Source organism: Heteronotia binoei, chromosome 5 (genome assembly GCF_032191835.1).
Source record: "Heteronotia binoei isolate CCM8104 ecotype False Entrance Well chromosome 5, APGP_CSIRO_Hbin_v1, whole genome shotgun sequence".
Taxonomy (NCBI): domain Eukaryota; kingdom Metazoa; phylum Chordata; class Lepidosauria; order Squamata; family Gekkonidae; genus Heteronotia; species Heteronotia binoei.
The window spans coordinates 30,187,865-30,203,922 of record NC_083227.1 but is presented as its reverse complement, the minus strand read 5'-3'; the positions used below and the strand labels follow the sequence as shown (position 1 = coordinate 30,203,922).

At 44.8% G+C, this 16,058-nt stretch overlaps 1 protein-coding gene across 1 annotated transcript in view; it reads left to right on the top strand.

Moving 5' to 3' along the window:
- LOC132571273 (zinc finger protein 436-like) overlaps nt 1–16,046 on the top strand; it is a 54,264-nt gene extending 38,218 nt beyond the window's left edge. Inside the window, exons 6-8 of the mRNA XM_060238027.1 lie at nt 13,535–13,657; nt 14,410–14,532; nt 14,904–16,046. Of these exons, the coding sequence (XP_060094010.1) occupies nt 13,535–13,657; nt 14,410–14,532; nt 14,904–15,799 (1,142 nt within the window). The 3' untranslated portion in view covers nt 15,800–16,046. The remainder of the gene's footprint in view (nt 1–13,534; nt 13,658–14,409; nt 14,533–14,903) is intronic.
- The last annotated feature ends 12 nt before the right edge of the window (nt 16,047–16,058 follow it).

The window sequence follows — 16,058 nt, the reverse complement described above, 5'->3', positions numbered from 1 at the left end:
GAGAGAGAATTCTGGGACCCAGTGGCACATGTCTTAGCTCAGGAAGAATGCCTCCAGAACTAAACAGAGAAACCACTCCATGGAAAATGAAAGTGTGGCCTTTGCAAAGACCTTAATTTTGTAGGCACCAGATCACTCATGACAGAAACGATATAATTGTTTGCGTAATAGAAAAATGTTTAATGTGAAAAGAGCCCTTACTTCACATCAAAGAAGTCACAGTCCAAAGCAATTGTCTTTTATCCAGGAGATTAAACCTACATTTAAAGTGTAGGAGCAGGAAGAAAACACTGAAACACGGATGAAAATTCTGGTGCAGATCAGATCTCCCTGCTTGAGTTCTATCAGGATCTCTTTCTTTATTCCAGCCGGGGATGACCAGAGGAATGAGGAGGGTGAGGAACTGCATCCTCTATTGTCAGATGAAGCTGAGAATGAAGAGTTGAGAGGCAACTTCCAAAATCAAGGTGGACCTAAGAAAAAGAAAAGAAGCCAAAAAGTCAAGAAGAGGGGTAAACTCATTCCTTCCGAAGGAGGGGGGGATTTCCAAGAACTAATTTGTATGGTTAAGGAAGCATACAAGTGGCCCTTTTCAAAGTCATCTAAGAACCCACACAAGGAGAAATCATTGAAATGCTTCACCCAGTGGTGTCAAACTCATTTGTCACGAGGGCTGGATCTGAACTAAACATCATTTTGTCAGGATGGACCATGTATGTCATAATAAGTAATCCTATGTTATAAACACAGGCAAACCTAATTAATGTTATTTTTTACTGAAAATACAAACGTGCTTAAAACATTAACAGTATTTTCTCCAACAGTCTTTTATAATTGACACCTCTGAATTACTGCATCAGAATCAATATGAAGTCAATGTCCATGCCGTGCAATCTTGAGTATTCTGTTTAGTGGTGTATCTGTATGCTGAGAACACACTTTTGATTTATGGGGGTTTGTTACAGAAAAGAGCTGTTCACAGAGATTCGTTGGCTCAAACATAGACGGAAGTTTAGAAGCAAAAAGCTTAAGATGGGAGTGATTCAAACACCAAAACTGGTAAAATTTCCTAATGCCAACTTCAGGGAGATTATCCTTAACACATCATCACACTACTCCCCCCCCCGGACCTGCGATTTGTGGCATCCTTTCACGTGTAGGTGGGGGAAAAGAAAGAAAAGGGGGTGGGTGTTCAGCAGAGAATCCTGAGAGTGGGTGAAATTGTCACAGCATGTCAAAGTCCCAGGGGGCTTTTGTTTTAAGTAGAAATATAAGATACCTTTCAAAACAATGATTATGGAGTTTATCTGTACCCTATTGAGCTCCCCAACACAAACTCAAAGTCCCTTGTGATAGTTATAAGGTATGAGAGAAGACAATGGGCCCAAGGTCAGAAGCCAGTTTTCCGGCAGAATGGCATTTGAATTTGGGTCTCCCAGATCCTAGCCTAATGCTCAAAATCAGGGATGTTGAACTCATTTGTTATAAGGGTTGAATCTGACATAAATGAGAGTTTGTTGGGCCAGGTCATGTGTGTCATAAAATGTAATGCCAGGCTGCAGAGACAGACATAGTCAGGGCTGGTGCATGGAAGTAGGCAAAGTAGGCAGTCGCCTAGGGTGCCACCTGGCCTAGGGGGCGCGCTCTCCGACACATGACTCTAGCTCCTGGCCACTGTCACCTTGTCCTCTCCCATCACCAAGCTGCTGTCAACAAAGCCAAGCCACCCCCTGTCCCCGATGTGCGACTTGGCCTCCCACCTCATCCTATCCAACTACCCTCCTTCCTGGCATGGACGGCAAGCACTTATTTTCATGATTTTTTTTATAACTTAAAACATTTTTTGAAACATTAAAATTAAAAATCAGTAAATTAAAAATGTGAAAAGTTTCAAGGTTGGCGGTCTTCATTTTCCCTATATTTTTTAAATAATGGTGGGAACTAGTGGGTGATTCGCCTAGGGCACCAGAACGGGTAACGGATCAGAGTTGTCCACTGAGATGGTGATAAACAGTATGGACTCTCTGCCAGAGTCTCAAGGCGGCAGGAGGAAGGTGGCGGGCCTAGCTTGCCTGGGAAATTATAGATGTTTGTATGCAAATTCTAGAAGTGTTCGAAGTAAAATTGGTGAATTGGAATGTTTAGTGTTGGGAGAAAACATAGACATTGTGGGAATTTCAGAAACTTGGTGGAATGAGGAGAATCAGTGGGACACGGTGATTCCTGGATATAAGTTATATCGGAAGGATAGGGAGGGAAGGGTTGGAGGTGGGGTGGCTCTGTATGTCAGAGAGGATATACAGTCCAGTAAGACTGAGGTCAGAGAATTCGATTCCCTTTTAGAAATGCTTGGGGTTGAAATAGAGGGCCCAAAAGGAAATTTAACTATGGGAGTTTGTTATCGCCCACCAAATCAAAAGATAGAGGATGATTATAATATGATGGAAGGCTTAAAGATAGCGGCTAAACGTAAAAACTGTGTTGTAATAGGTGATTTTAACTACCCACAGATTGATTTGGTCAATATGTGTTCTGGTCGAGAGAAAGAGATTGAGTTTCTTGATGCTCTCAATGACTCTGCTATGGAGCAGATGGTCTCAGAACCTACCAGGGGTGGGGTGATCCTGGATTTGGTCCTAAGTAATGCCCAAGACTTGGTGAGAGATGTAAAAGTGATTGCGCCGCTTGGGAGCAGTGACCATAATGTTACTGATTTCACCATTTGTATAAATAGGGAGTTGCCCAAAAAGACCGCCACAACCACGTTTAACTTTAAAAGGGGTAAATTCACTGAGATGAGGAGGCATGTGAGGAGGAAACTGAGAGGAAAGGTAAATACGGTCAAAACCCTTGGGGAAGCTTGGAGACTATTTAAATCTATAATCCTAGAAGCTCAGATAAAATACATATCACAAGTTAGGAAAGGCACAAACAGGCATAAGAAAAGGCCAGCATGGTTAACAAACAAAGTAATGGAAGCTGTAAAAGGTAAGAAGGACTCCTTTAAGCAGTGGGAAACCAGTCCAAGTGAGATTAGTAAAAGGGAACACAGGCTGTGGCAAATCAAATACAAGACTGTGATCAGGCAGGCAAAAAGAGACTATGAGGAGCATATTGCAAAAAAACATAAAGACCAACAATAAAATTTTCTTCAAATATATTATAAGTAGGAAACCAGCCAGGGAGGCAGTGGGGCCCTTGGATGACCATGGGGTAAAAGGATTACTGAAGGAGGATAGGGAAATGGCTGAGAAGCTGAATGAATTTTTTGCCTCCGTCTTCACTGTGGAAGATGAGAACTTTTTGCCCGCCACAGAACCACTAATTTTGGAAGCGGTGTTGAAAGACATGAGTCAGATTGAGGTGACAAAAGAGGAGGTCCTACAACTGATGGACGAATTAAAAACTAATAAGTCACCGGGTCCGGATGGCATACATCCGAGAGTTCTGAAGGAACTCAAAGTTGAACTTCTGGATCTTCTAACAAAAATCTGTAATCTTTCATTGAAATCTGCCTCCGTTCCTGAGGACTGGAAGGTAGCAAATGTCACCCCCATCTTTAAAAAGGGTTCCAGAGGAGATCCGGGAAATTACAGGCCAATCAGTCTGACTTCAATACCGGGAAAGTTGGTAGAAACCATTATCAAGGACAGAATGAGTAGGCACATTGATGAACACGGGTTATTGAGGAAGACTCAGCATGGGTTCTGTAAGGGAAGATCTTGCCTCACTAACCTGTTACATTTCTTTGAGGGGGTGAACAAATATGTGGACAAAGGAGACCCAATAGATGTTGTTTACCTTGACTTCCAGAAAGCTTTTGATAAAGTTCCTCATCAAAGGCTCCTTAGAAAGCTCGAGAGTCATGGAGTAAAAGGACAGGTCCTCTTGTGGATCAAAAACTGGCTAATTAATAGGAAGCAGAGAGTGAGTATAAATGGGCAGTCTTCGCAGTGGAGGACGGTAAGCAGTGGGGTGCCGCAGGGCTCGGTACTGGGTCCCATGCTCTTTAACTTGTTCATAAATGATTTAGAGTTGGGAGTGAGCAGTGAAGTGGCCAAGTTTGCGGATGACACTAAATTGTTCAGGGTGGTGAGAACCAGAGAGGATTGTGAGGAACTCCAAAGGGATCTGTTGAGGCTGGGTGAGTGGGCGTCAACGTGGCAGATGCGGTTCAATGTGGTCAAGTGCAAAGTAATGCACATTGGGGCCAAGAATCCCAGCTACAAATACAAGTTGATGGGATGTGAACTGGCAGAGACTGACCAAGAGAGAGATCTTGGGGTCGTGGTAGATAACTCACTGAAAATGTCAAGACAGTGTGCGTTTGCAATAAAAAAGGCCAACGCCATGCTGGGAATTATTAGGAAGGGAATTGAAAACAAATCAGCCAGTATCATAATGCCCCTGTATAAATCGATGGTGTGGTCTCATTTGGAGTACTGTGTGCCGTTCTGGTCGCCGCACTTCAAAAAGGATATTATAGCATTGGAGAAAGTCCAGAAAAGGGCAACTAGAATGATTAAAGAGCTGGAACACTTTCCCTGTGAAGAAAGGTTGAAACGCTTGGGACTCTTTAGCTTGGAGAAACGTCGACTGCGGGGTGATATGATAGAGGTTTATAAGATAATGCATGGGATGGAGAAAGTAGAGAAAGAAGTACTTTTCTCCCTTTCTCACAATACAAAAACTCGTGGGCATTCAATGAAATTGCTGAGCAGACAGGTTAAAACGGATAAAAGGAAGTACTTCACCCAAAGGGTGATTAACATGTGGAATTCACTGCCACAGGAGGTGGTGGTGGCCATAAGCAGGGGTCACCCTTCAAGAGGGGTTTAGATAAAAATATGGAGCAGAGGTCCATCAGTGGCTATTAGCCACAGTGTGTGTGTGTGTGTGTATATATATAAAAATTTTGCCACTGTGTGACACAGAGTGTTGGACTGGATGGGCCATTGGCCTGATCTGACATGGCTTCTCTTATGTTCTTATGTTCAGTACTGCAGCTTTACTACTCTGCGCCACAGGGTATAAATCTGCAGTCTTCTTCTTCAAGATAACTAAAGGGTTTAGTACACGGACATCAATCTGCTTTGTATTAGCTTTTGTTGTTGTTTCAGCCCAGTTAACAGCGACTAACAAACACCAGACCCCAATTTATGATTCTTTTCATCCGCTAAAAAACATTCCCATGACTCTGCATACTAACTCACTGCCCACTTTCTCTCCATTTAGGACTGCTGGCCATTCCATCCTATTGTCTGATGAAGTGTGCTTCTAGCACACGAAAGCTTCCATTCAGAATAAAACCTGGTCGGTTTTAAAGGTACTACTGGAGTCTTGGTTTGTTCTACTACTTCAGATCAGCACGGCTGCCCACACGGATCTATGCCCGGCTGAAGTCCAATCCCGTCCCGCGGGGGTCTCCCGGCGCTGCTCTGGACGGGGAGGGCAGGGAAAGCCTCTCCGTCCCTTTTTCCCTTTGCCTGCAGCTCTGCCAGGGTTAAAGCAGCCAAGCCGTTTGCTAGAGAGGCCGAGCAAGGAGGGAAGGGTTTGCATGATCTGCAGTGGGGAGGAGAGAAGGGAGGACTTCCGGGGTGCAACAGCAGAAGAAAGCCTCGCAGCGGCTGCAGCCGGATCCCGGGAGGCTTTACTCTCGAGTAAGTCCTTGCAGTCTTGCTCTGCACGGCAGACATACTGCTCTCCAGCTCTTAATACTTTTAAAAGGCGTTTTTCTGATTTCTGTTTTCATCTGTTAGCTCCTGCGGTGTCCCTGCTTTGCAGGGCCTGAAAATGGGGAAGTGAATTTGCAAAATGAGAATTAAATTCTCCGCCAGGGAGGTCGAAGGGATCGCGGGGGAGGGAGCCTTCGTGCCCGGGGGCTGCCCAAAGACTTCGCCTTTTGGACGGTGCTTCCTCCTCCCCCTGCAGTTTCCCCAGTTGGAGGGGGGGGCGAGTATGCACGATATCTCATTTATTTATCTTAATTCTAGTCCGCCATTGAGTGGGATGCGTCACACAATCCTTACTGTCCATCAGTGGCGCACTGGCCAAGGGTGTCAGCTTGCCCGATGGCAAGAGGGCCCCTGATGAAGTGGGCCCCCTTAAACGCTAGACGATATGTTAAAAATGTTAATGTCCTTTTAGCAGCTTGAAAATATAACAGAAATTCCAATATTATTACTGTAATGCAGCTAATGCAACTAAAATTTACAGTAGATATTAAATATTTACATTTCATATCTACTGCATACTGCCAGTAAAATGTAAAATATATGTACACTGTAATTATTTATTTCGCAAAAGTTTGGTGTGGTGGTTAAATGTGCAGACTCTTATCAGGGAGAACTGGGTTTGATTCCCCACTCCTCCACTTGCATCTCTAGCATGTGCTTGGGTCAGCCATAGCTCTGTTCTTGAAAGGGCAGCTTCTGTGAGAGCTCTCTCAGCCCCACCAACTTCACAGGGTGTCTGTTGTGGGGGAAGAAGATAAAGGAGATTGTTGGCCGCTCTGAGACTCTGTCCCTGAAAGGGCAGCTGCTGTGAGAGTCCTCTCCAGCCCCATCCACCTCACAGGGTGTCTATTGGGGGGGGGGGGGAAGGTAAAGGAGATTGTGAGCCGCTCTGAGACTCTTCGGAGTGGAGGACGAGATATAAATCCAATATCTTCTTCTTAATTGTACATTTTTCCACTTGTATTTTTTGAAAATTTTATAAAAATTAAATGGTAGCCTTATGGTTGTGGGTGGGCTCCCTTTGTCTTCTGGCAACCAATATTTTTAGACCCAGTCCGCCACTGCTGTAAATAAACGATGCAATAGAATTTGGGCAGGAGAACCAACCAGGAGTCTGACAAAGTGTTCAAGGAAAAGATCGATGTGAACGTGACCCACGAAATGGCTGCAAAATGGCAGGGTATGATTAGAGATGTGAAGGCCCAGAAAAAATGGGGGGGGGGGGAGTTTTTTTCCCTTTTTTTCCCTGAAGCCCTTTTTTCTGAAAAATTGAAAGCAAAGAAATTGATTATGGAATGTTTTGTTTTAACGTGATGAATAAAATATTTTAAGACAAGGTGTTCAAATATTTTCCAAATCTTTTCTAAAAAATAGGTATGGTATCAGATGATTCTAATTTCTGTGCACTGAGGACAAGCAAGTCCTAGGTCATGCCCATTCATTGGAACTTAGTCCTACACTTCCCCCCTCTTCAATTCTTTTTATGAGAATGAGTTTTTTTTATTTTTATTCAATACTGTGGAGAGGAAATATGAATAATTGTTACCTCTGGATTTTAAAAAATTGTTTTTGTGGAGGTTTTTTTTGTCTGTTCCACATAAACTAGTAACCAGTTCAGGAGAGTGTTGCTCCATTTGTTACAAATTCAAATAAATATTATTTAAAAAGTAAATTCTGTTTGCAATAATTGTTTGAATACACTATATTTTTAATATGCTAGTTCTGATAATTTCATGCCATGTAAAATTGTCCATAGTCATATTTTATGTTCCTAAATTAACAGAATGACTTTCAATCTGGAAAAGAAAAAAGAAGTGCTAATGTAGCATTTTTTCAATTTTTCTGAAAATTTCCATTTCCACCCCTCCAAAACAAAAAAAAAACCAGGGAAAAACCCGAGTTTTTTTCTGAGCTTCAAAATTTCTGGAAATTTTACATCTGTAGGAAGGATCCAACTTAATGCAATGTCAGCACAGTGATTTGGGCCCTATGCCCTGGTGCTGCATCCAATCACTTTATGTGAAGCCCTGGGTCCAGCGCTCCCCTCTGGCTTGTTTAAAAAAGCCCTCTTGAATCCTTCAGTTTGGCTCCGCCTGCAGAAAGCCAGGCGAGGGGGTGCCTCCCAGCTGCCCTCTGGGGGTTGACCACTTATTGGAGCAGTAATAGAGAAGGGCCAAGGCCAGGTTTCCCAGTGGAGAGAGGCAAACTCCTTCTAGCTCTCAAGAAGAAGATGAAGATATTGGATTTATATCCCGCCCTCCACTCCGAAGAGTCTCAGAGCGGCTCACAATCTCCTTTACCTTCCTCTCCCATAACAGACACCCTGTGAGGTGGGTGGGGCTGGAGAGGGCTCTCACAGCAGCTGCCCTTTCAAGGACAACCTCTGCAAGAGCTTTGGCTGACCCAAGGCCATGCTAGCAGGTGCAAGTGGAGGAGTAGGGAATCAAACCCCGTTCTTCCAGATAAGAGTCTGCACACTTAACCACTACACCACCTGGAGTTCTGAACTGGTTTTGTGGCACGTTGATCTTGCCTAGTCTCCGTGTGTCACTGTGGCAGGGATCGTGGAGGCCAGATCAGCTATATAGCAAGGGAAGGGGCCTTTGTTTTGAGCTAGACAGAGTTGGGAGAAAGCCTTTTTTGCAGCTGCATTAACTTGCATCTCCAGCAATAATGTTAAGTCTAGTATAATGCTGAGACTCTTCACTGAGTCAGCGAGGGTTAACAGAATGCCACTTAAAGTGAGGGGGGGGGGGAATCTTCTTCAAGAGTTTTGTTTTCCCAACCAGGACTAGTTCTTTCTTTCCAGGGTCTAGTTCCAATTTCTTTCCTCACAGCCATTTTCAGCACAGCAGCCAGAAAGCTGGAGTTTTAACTGGAAGTATGATATGAATTTGTGTGCTAACGGTTCTTGCTTTTCCTATTAATAGCATGAGTACGCTGTCCTGTGAGAAGACTGGAGTACAATAAAGTTTATCTGTTTATAAAAAGGTGTTACTGGGTCTCATACACTGGTTCCCGAGAACACCATATTGTTTGAATAACTGTAGTTATGGGAAAGGCATATGAACTATAGAAAGAGAAATTTCCTCCCACACTGAGGACCTCTGCCCCCTCACTGCCTCCTCCTGCTCCCCCCAGCAGCCCCTGTGCCCTGACCTGGAGAGGCCAGCTGAGGCCTCTCCCTCCCTTCCCCTCTGCTGGCTGCTGGGGCGGAGCTCTTGCCCAGCCCTTCCAGCCTGTTGAAGAGCCATCTGCAGTGGTCAAGCCCTCCCCAGTCGCTTTGTCTTGGGTTCCAGTTCGCTTTGAGCTGCACCCACTAGGCAGACTGGTCCCAGAAACTGGAGGCCAAGCTCAGAACATCCACAGCAGATTTTGAAAGAGCCGAACAGAGAAGGGCCAAACAAACATCTATTTCTAAGCTTAATACCTAATGCAACGTAAACATAATGATATTAATCCTGATCCACAAAGTACAGCAAGAAGGCACAACTGATACACTTGGATGTCTCTTGACCAATGCTCCCTCTAAGCTGGACTCTTGTGTGCAAAATTTCAGCTTTGTAAGCTACTGGCATTAAAGTTGTCATCTACTGCATAAATTAGTTTGTTCTGGGGCCATTTTTCCTGAGCTAAGTCAAAAATCTGTGAGCCAGAGGCTAAAAAAGTGTGAGCTAGTTCACATTAACTCAGCGTAGAAGGAAGACTGCTCTTGAGCAGGGTCAGCGATATAACTCCATTCTCTTTAGCTTTCTTTCTGCTCTTTTTAATATTTCCCCCCCTCCCTCTTCATAGCTAAGTCTATGTCTTTTCACAGTCAGAAGCAACCCAAGAGAAGGGGGAAGGAGATGGAAGAGGAGGACCCACAAGGACCTGGAACTGGAAAGATATCAGGTCTTTATCCCACCCAAGCAGTGAGTGGTGTTGAATTCTGGGGAAAAGCTGTGCCAGAGACCTTGGCTCTGGACACCATGACTGCAGATGAATGCAGCCGATGCTTCCGGCAGTTCTGTTACCCTGAGTTCGATGGGCCCCGGGAGGTTTGCAAGCGGCTCCATAGACTTTGCAACCACTGGCTGAAGCCGGAGAGACACACCAAGCAGCAGATCCTGGACCTGGTGGTCCTGGAGCAGTTCCTGACTGTCCTTCCTCAGGAAATGCAGTGCTGGGTCAGAGGATGGGGGCCGGAGACCAGTTCCCAAGCAGTGGCCCTGGCCGAAGGTTTCCTCCTGAGTCAGGCAGAGGAGAAGAGGCAGGCAGAACAGGTAAGAGGGGATTTCATTCATTCGGTGCAAGTAATGATCTTATGTTAAGGTTCAGTAGTTGCTATAGTCTTTGATTCCTCCTTTTGTTGGAATTGGAGTTTAAATTGAGCATTCCCAGTCTGTGGGCCTTTGCTTTGTTTTCCATATTTGATAGCGTGTTCTTGTTAAGATTTTGAGGCAACTCTTTTTTCTGGACCTTGGAATGAGTCCACTGATATCACACCTACTCCTGATGATTTGTTTCTTTCAGTTGCTCTCAGTGCAGCTTTCCCTTCACTATCTAAAATTCCTCAGTGTATTGTTCCCATATTTTCTTGGATATTTCTACCTCTAGATATTTCACTAAGCTGGGAAGAACTTTGATTCTTGCCTCTGTGGTTGAAGCAGTTCTGATGCTGGATGCAGGGATGAAGAGACTAGGAGGGGGTCACAGTTTGTCTCCTCCGCCTGTTCCATTCCTTCTCTTACCTGCCTCCCTTGCTGTTGTTTCAGATTTGGGGACAATCCACGAAGACAGAAGCCAAGTTCTCTGAGGAAGAAGGAGGTCCTCCATCAGAGAAAGGTCAGAGGGCGCAGGCCCAGGAACATGCCCAAGATGCTCTCTCAAGTGGTAAGGGTGTCCCGTGCCCAGATGGGATTGGTGTACTTAGTCAAATGATTGGGCTGAAGGTTCAAGAAAGACAGAATACTTTTGCAGACTACACAGACTTGAGTTCTGAGACGTAGTGCCAGAGGACGTAGTGGTGGCCAGTCCAGTTTAAGGGGGAGTAGACAGAATCCTGGAAGGCAGTTCAATCCTTATTGACATTAATTAAAATTTTCGCCTCTCACCTTCCTTCCATTGGAGAGTTTCAAGATGGCTCCAAAAATAACAGGAAGAGAAATCTGGGTGTAGCTCTTAGTCATGGTGAATAAATGGAGGCTCCATGTTCTCCTGACCTGGGTGGCCAAGGTGAGCCCAGTCTCAGATCTCAGAAGCCAAGCAGAGCCTGGTTAGTTCTTGCAGGAGATACAACCAAAGATGTCCAGGGCTGCTATGTAGTGGCGGGCAACGGCATCCCATCTCCAAATGTCTCTGGCCTTGAATAGCTCTGGGTTCAGATAAGTCAATTGTGTCTTACACTGTGATATGAAGAAGTGATCAGTGAGTCACAAAAACTCATACTCTATCAAAAAAATTCTTAATAAAGACTAATATATGAATGTGTAGATATGGCCTTTGGTAGCCATGTCTACCAATATAGTGGAAAGCGACAGACCTGTTCTCCAGAGGTCAGGCCTACCAATATAGTGGACAAGGACAGCTAGACCTGGCCTTTGGGGCCAGGCCTACCAATAGAGTGGTAAGAGTTGTCTAGACCTGTTCTCCAGAGGTCAGGTCTCCCAATAAAGTGTAAAGGGACAGGTAGACTTGGTCTCCGGAGGCTAGGTCTACCATTAGAATGGAAAGAGTTGGGTAGACCTGTTCTCCAGAGGTCAGGTCTAATAAAGTGAAAAGTAACAGGCAGACCTGGTCTTCGGATATGAATTTTCGATATGAAGTCAGAGCATTAGCAGACACCCTGCTAATCTAACTTTCCCATACTTAGCTTACATCATCCCTGTCGTGCTGGACACATTCATATCTACATGCCCACTGCCTATTCGCTTTGTGTTGCAAGCGATGTTGTGAGCAGGAATTCACCCCCTTGAGCAAAACAGGCTAGTAGCATTACAGTTGTAAGTAAGTCTACGTTTGACAATCGCATAGATTAGTTCTTAGAACATTATTTCCATAACCTTGTAAAAATCTCAGAATCAGTTCTTTTAAATTATATTTATTTAAACTACATCTTAATAATATAAATTATAAGAGAAAACCGAATGAAGTCAAATTTCATCCATCTCTTTCCACTGTAGTGATAGACCTGTCCTTTGGAGACCAAGTCCACCTGTCCCTTTCTACTATATTGGTAGATCTGGCCTCCGGAGACCAGGTCTAGCTGTCCCTGTCCACTATATTAGTAGACGTCGCCTCCAAAGACCAGGTCTGCCTGTCCATTTCCAATATATTGGTAGACCTGGACTCTGGGGAATGGGTCTACCCACCCTAGTCCACTAGATTAGTAGATCTTCCCTACACTGAGCCTTAGAAAAGATACTAGAACTTGGTGGGCGGAGAAGCTTTTGGAATCTACTTTGTTGTCATTCTTTAAAAGAGAAATATGACAACCAGCATCCCAGGTGAAGTATAACAGAGGAGGAACTATCCCTGTCACAATCCTGCCTAACCTTACAAACTGGACGTTGCTTAAATATTATCCACCTGCCTAATCTACTTATTTATTCAGATATTTATATCCCACTTTCCCCTTCAAGTGCCTTGAAGGGGAAAGTGGGAGATATTTATATCCCACTTTCCCCTTCAAGGCACTTTACAAATCATACTGAAAAGCATAATTGGGGTGTGTGAAAAAAATTGTTTTTTGCTGGCTCCATTGTAGCCAATGGTGACCCTTACAGTCAATGCCCCATAGGCTATAATGGAGAAATAATTGGGGCTCTGATAGGGCTGTTATTTTGAGGAAGAGGCATCAGATTTGCAGCACAGCTGCTGGTGTCTCCCCTCATAAACCTCCCCAAGTTTTGGGCCAGGGAGTCCAATCCTATGAGCCTCATAAGGAGGTGCCCCCATCCTGGAGCTTGGAGGGCTTTTCTTACAGGGCCTGCTGTAAGCTCCAGGAGGACTGGCTACATCAGGGCGGTGCAGCCCAATATGCAAGAGAGTTCTGGCTACAAATAAAATCCCTGGTTGCAAGTGTTTTGATGGAACAGGAGAGACCCTTCTGAAGTCTTATCTGGAATTCTTGATACTGCAGGTTTCTCCAGGATGGGGTTCCAGAGGGCCTTCCTCTACTGTAAGAAGTTCATGACCTTGAGGCCTGATAAGCCAGTCTTCTGGCTCTCTCTTGGTGACAATAAGATGTGCATCTTTCCGGAAAGACAAGCTGACTCCGTGCTGCTACAAAAAGCAGAAATGCCTGCATGATTCAGACCTGGCTGTGCATTAGATAATAAAGAAGCCCAGCTAAGGTGCAGAGAACGGCTCAGAAATAGCAAGACAATGGCTCTGAGTTTGAGAAAGGTGTCTCTGCACTGCAGGGTGGGTTTTCTCAGGGTCCGTTACCTGCCCCCCTAACAAATAGCACCCCTTCCCAAAACTCATAACTTCTTGTATCAAGCGCAGCATATCAAGAGCTGCATGGCAACTCAGATGGAAACTGGAGTTTCATGAGAAGTCAAATGGAAATAGGGTGAGGGGATAATTCTTTGCCATTTTTTCCCTTATGGTATGTCTAGGGAAAGGAGAGAGAGTCAGGAAAAAAAAACCCAGCTCTACAGAAGGGCCTGACAGGGATAAGATGTGACTGGATTCTAAATTCAGGAGGGGAAAAGATCTGATAAAAGAAATACACCCCGTTCCTGAGCTGTGCCTAAGTGGTATCTTGGCTCCTTGCCTGGGTGCTGATTGAAACTCTTTTTTTATTCCAGCAGCAGGTGCAGAGGAGACAGCTGGGGAATTCCAGGGGTTCCCTTTGGGAAAAGCCATTAATGAAGATGCTGAAGGAAACTTCAGAGATGGAGATGGACCACAGAGGCAGGAGGGAAGCCACACAGGTAAAGAAGGGAGAAGCCCATTCCTTGCCAAGGAGTGGTATCTTGATAACTTCTTGTATTTAATTGCCAAGAGCAGACAATCAAAAGAGCTTCACAATGTTTGAAGGGGCTATCCAGGCTATCTAGTCCAACCCACTGCGCAACGCAGAATCAGCCTAGAGCATCCCTAAAAAGCGTTTGTCCAGCCGCTGCTTAAAGACTACTTGTGAGGGGGAGCTCACCACCTCCCTAGGGAGCCGAATCCACTTTTGAACAACTACTGTAAAAAAAGGTTTTCCTAATATCCAGCCAGTACCTTCCCACCTTTAGTTTAAACTAAACCATGACTGCGAGTCCTCTTCTCTGCTACAACAGGAACAGCTCCCTGCCCTCTTCTAAGTGACAGCCCTTCAAAGACTTCAAGAGAGCAATTATGTCGCCCCCCTTCCACCTCCTCTTCTCCAGACTGAACATCCCCAAGTCCCTCAGCCTTTCCTCACAAGGCATGGTCTCCAGGGAAACGATGGGGAATGATTCTTTGCCATTCTTTCTCTTCAAATACATGTGGATTGTCTGGGGAGAGGAGGGAGAGGGAGAAGATAAGAACAGCTATACAGAAGGGCCTGGCAGGGGATAAGACTTGACCAGCTTCTCAGTTTGGGAGGAAAGAAAATTTCATAAAAGAAATGCACCCCCATTTTTGAGCTGTGCCTGACTGTTGCCTTGGCTCCTTGCATGGATGCTGATGGAATCTCTTTCCTTTATTTCAGCAGCAGGTGTGGAGGAGACAGCTGAGGAATTCCAGGGTTTCCCTTTGGACAAAGCCAACAAAGATGATGCCAAAGAAAACTTGGGAGATGGAGACGGACCACAGCGGCAGGATGGAAGCCACACAGGTAAGAGGAGAGAGATGCCCATTCCTAGCCAAGCAGGGGGTTTCTGTGATATCCCAGTCCAAGAAGAAAAGTCATTCGAAAAGGGAAGGAACAGAGAATGCCTCCATTCTAGGAATGCCTCCATTCTAAGCAGAGAATCCACTCCAGGGAAAATGAAAGCAGGGCCTTTGCAAAGACCCTCATTTTGTAAGCGCCAATTCACTCACGAGAGAAAAGATATAATTGTTTGTGTAATAGAAAGAGTTTCAGTTTCAGACCCCTTATTTCACATCAAAGAAGTCACCCGGGTGGGGAGTCCAAAGCAATCATCTTTCATCCAGGAGGTTTAATGTACTTTTAAATTATATATTATCATACACTTATGTATACAGCAGGAAGAAGCCACTGGGATATTTGGAGCCACTGGGAGAAGCCTTTTGAATGCTCAGAGTGTGGGAAGAGATTCAGTCGGAAAGGCAATCTTCAGGAACATCTAAGAACCCACACAGGGGAGAAGCCTTTTGAATGCTCAGAGTGTGGGAAGAGATTCACTCAGAATGGTGATCTTCAAAAACATCTACAAACTCACACAGGGGAGAAGCCTTTTGAATGCTCAGAGTGTGGGAAGAGATTCAGTCGTAGTGGCGATCTTCAAAAGCATTTAAGAACCCACACAGGAGAGAAGCCTTTTGAATGCTCAGAGTGTGGGAAGGGATTCAGTCGGAAAGGCAATCTTCAAGAACATCTAAGAACCCACACAGGGGAGAAGCCTTTTGAATGCTCAGAGTGTTGGAGGAGATTCAGCCGAAGTAGCAATCTTCAGGAACATCTAAGAACCCACACAGGGGAGAAGCCTTTTGAATGCTCAGAGTGTGGAAAGAGATTCACTCAGAGTGGCGATCTTCAAAAGCATGTAAGAACCCACAGAGGGGAGAAGCCATTTGAATGCACAGAGTGTGGGAAGAGATTCAGTCTGACTGGCAATCTTCAAAAACATCTAAGAACCCACACAGGAGAGAAGCCTTTTGAATGCTCAGATTGTGGCAAGAGATTCAGTCTGACTGGCAATCTTGAAAAACATCTAAGAACTCACACAGGGGTGAAGCCTTTTGAATGCTCAGAGTGTGGGAAAGGATTTAGTTGGAGGGGCGATCTTCAAAAGCATCTAAGAACCCACAGAAGGGAGAAGCCATTTGAATGCTCAGAGTGTCGGAGGAGATTCAGTCAGCGTGGCACTCTTCAGAAGCACCAAAGAATGCACACAAAGGAGAAGCCTTCTGAATGCTGAGAGCGTAGAAAGAGATTCCATCATTGTGGCCATCTCCAAAGTCATCGAAGAACCCACACAAGGAGAAATCATTAAACTGCTTCACCCAGAGGTGTCGAACTTATTTGTTATGAGGCCAGATCTGACCTAAAAGTCACCTTGTCGAGCTGGGCCATGTATGCCATAAAATGTTACGCCAAGTCCCTGACATATAAATACAGGCAGACCTAATTAATCATTTTTTAAACTAAAATTACAAACATGCTTAAAAGATTAATAG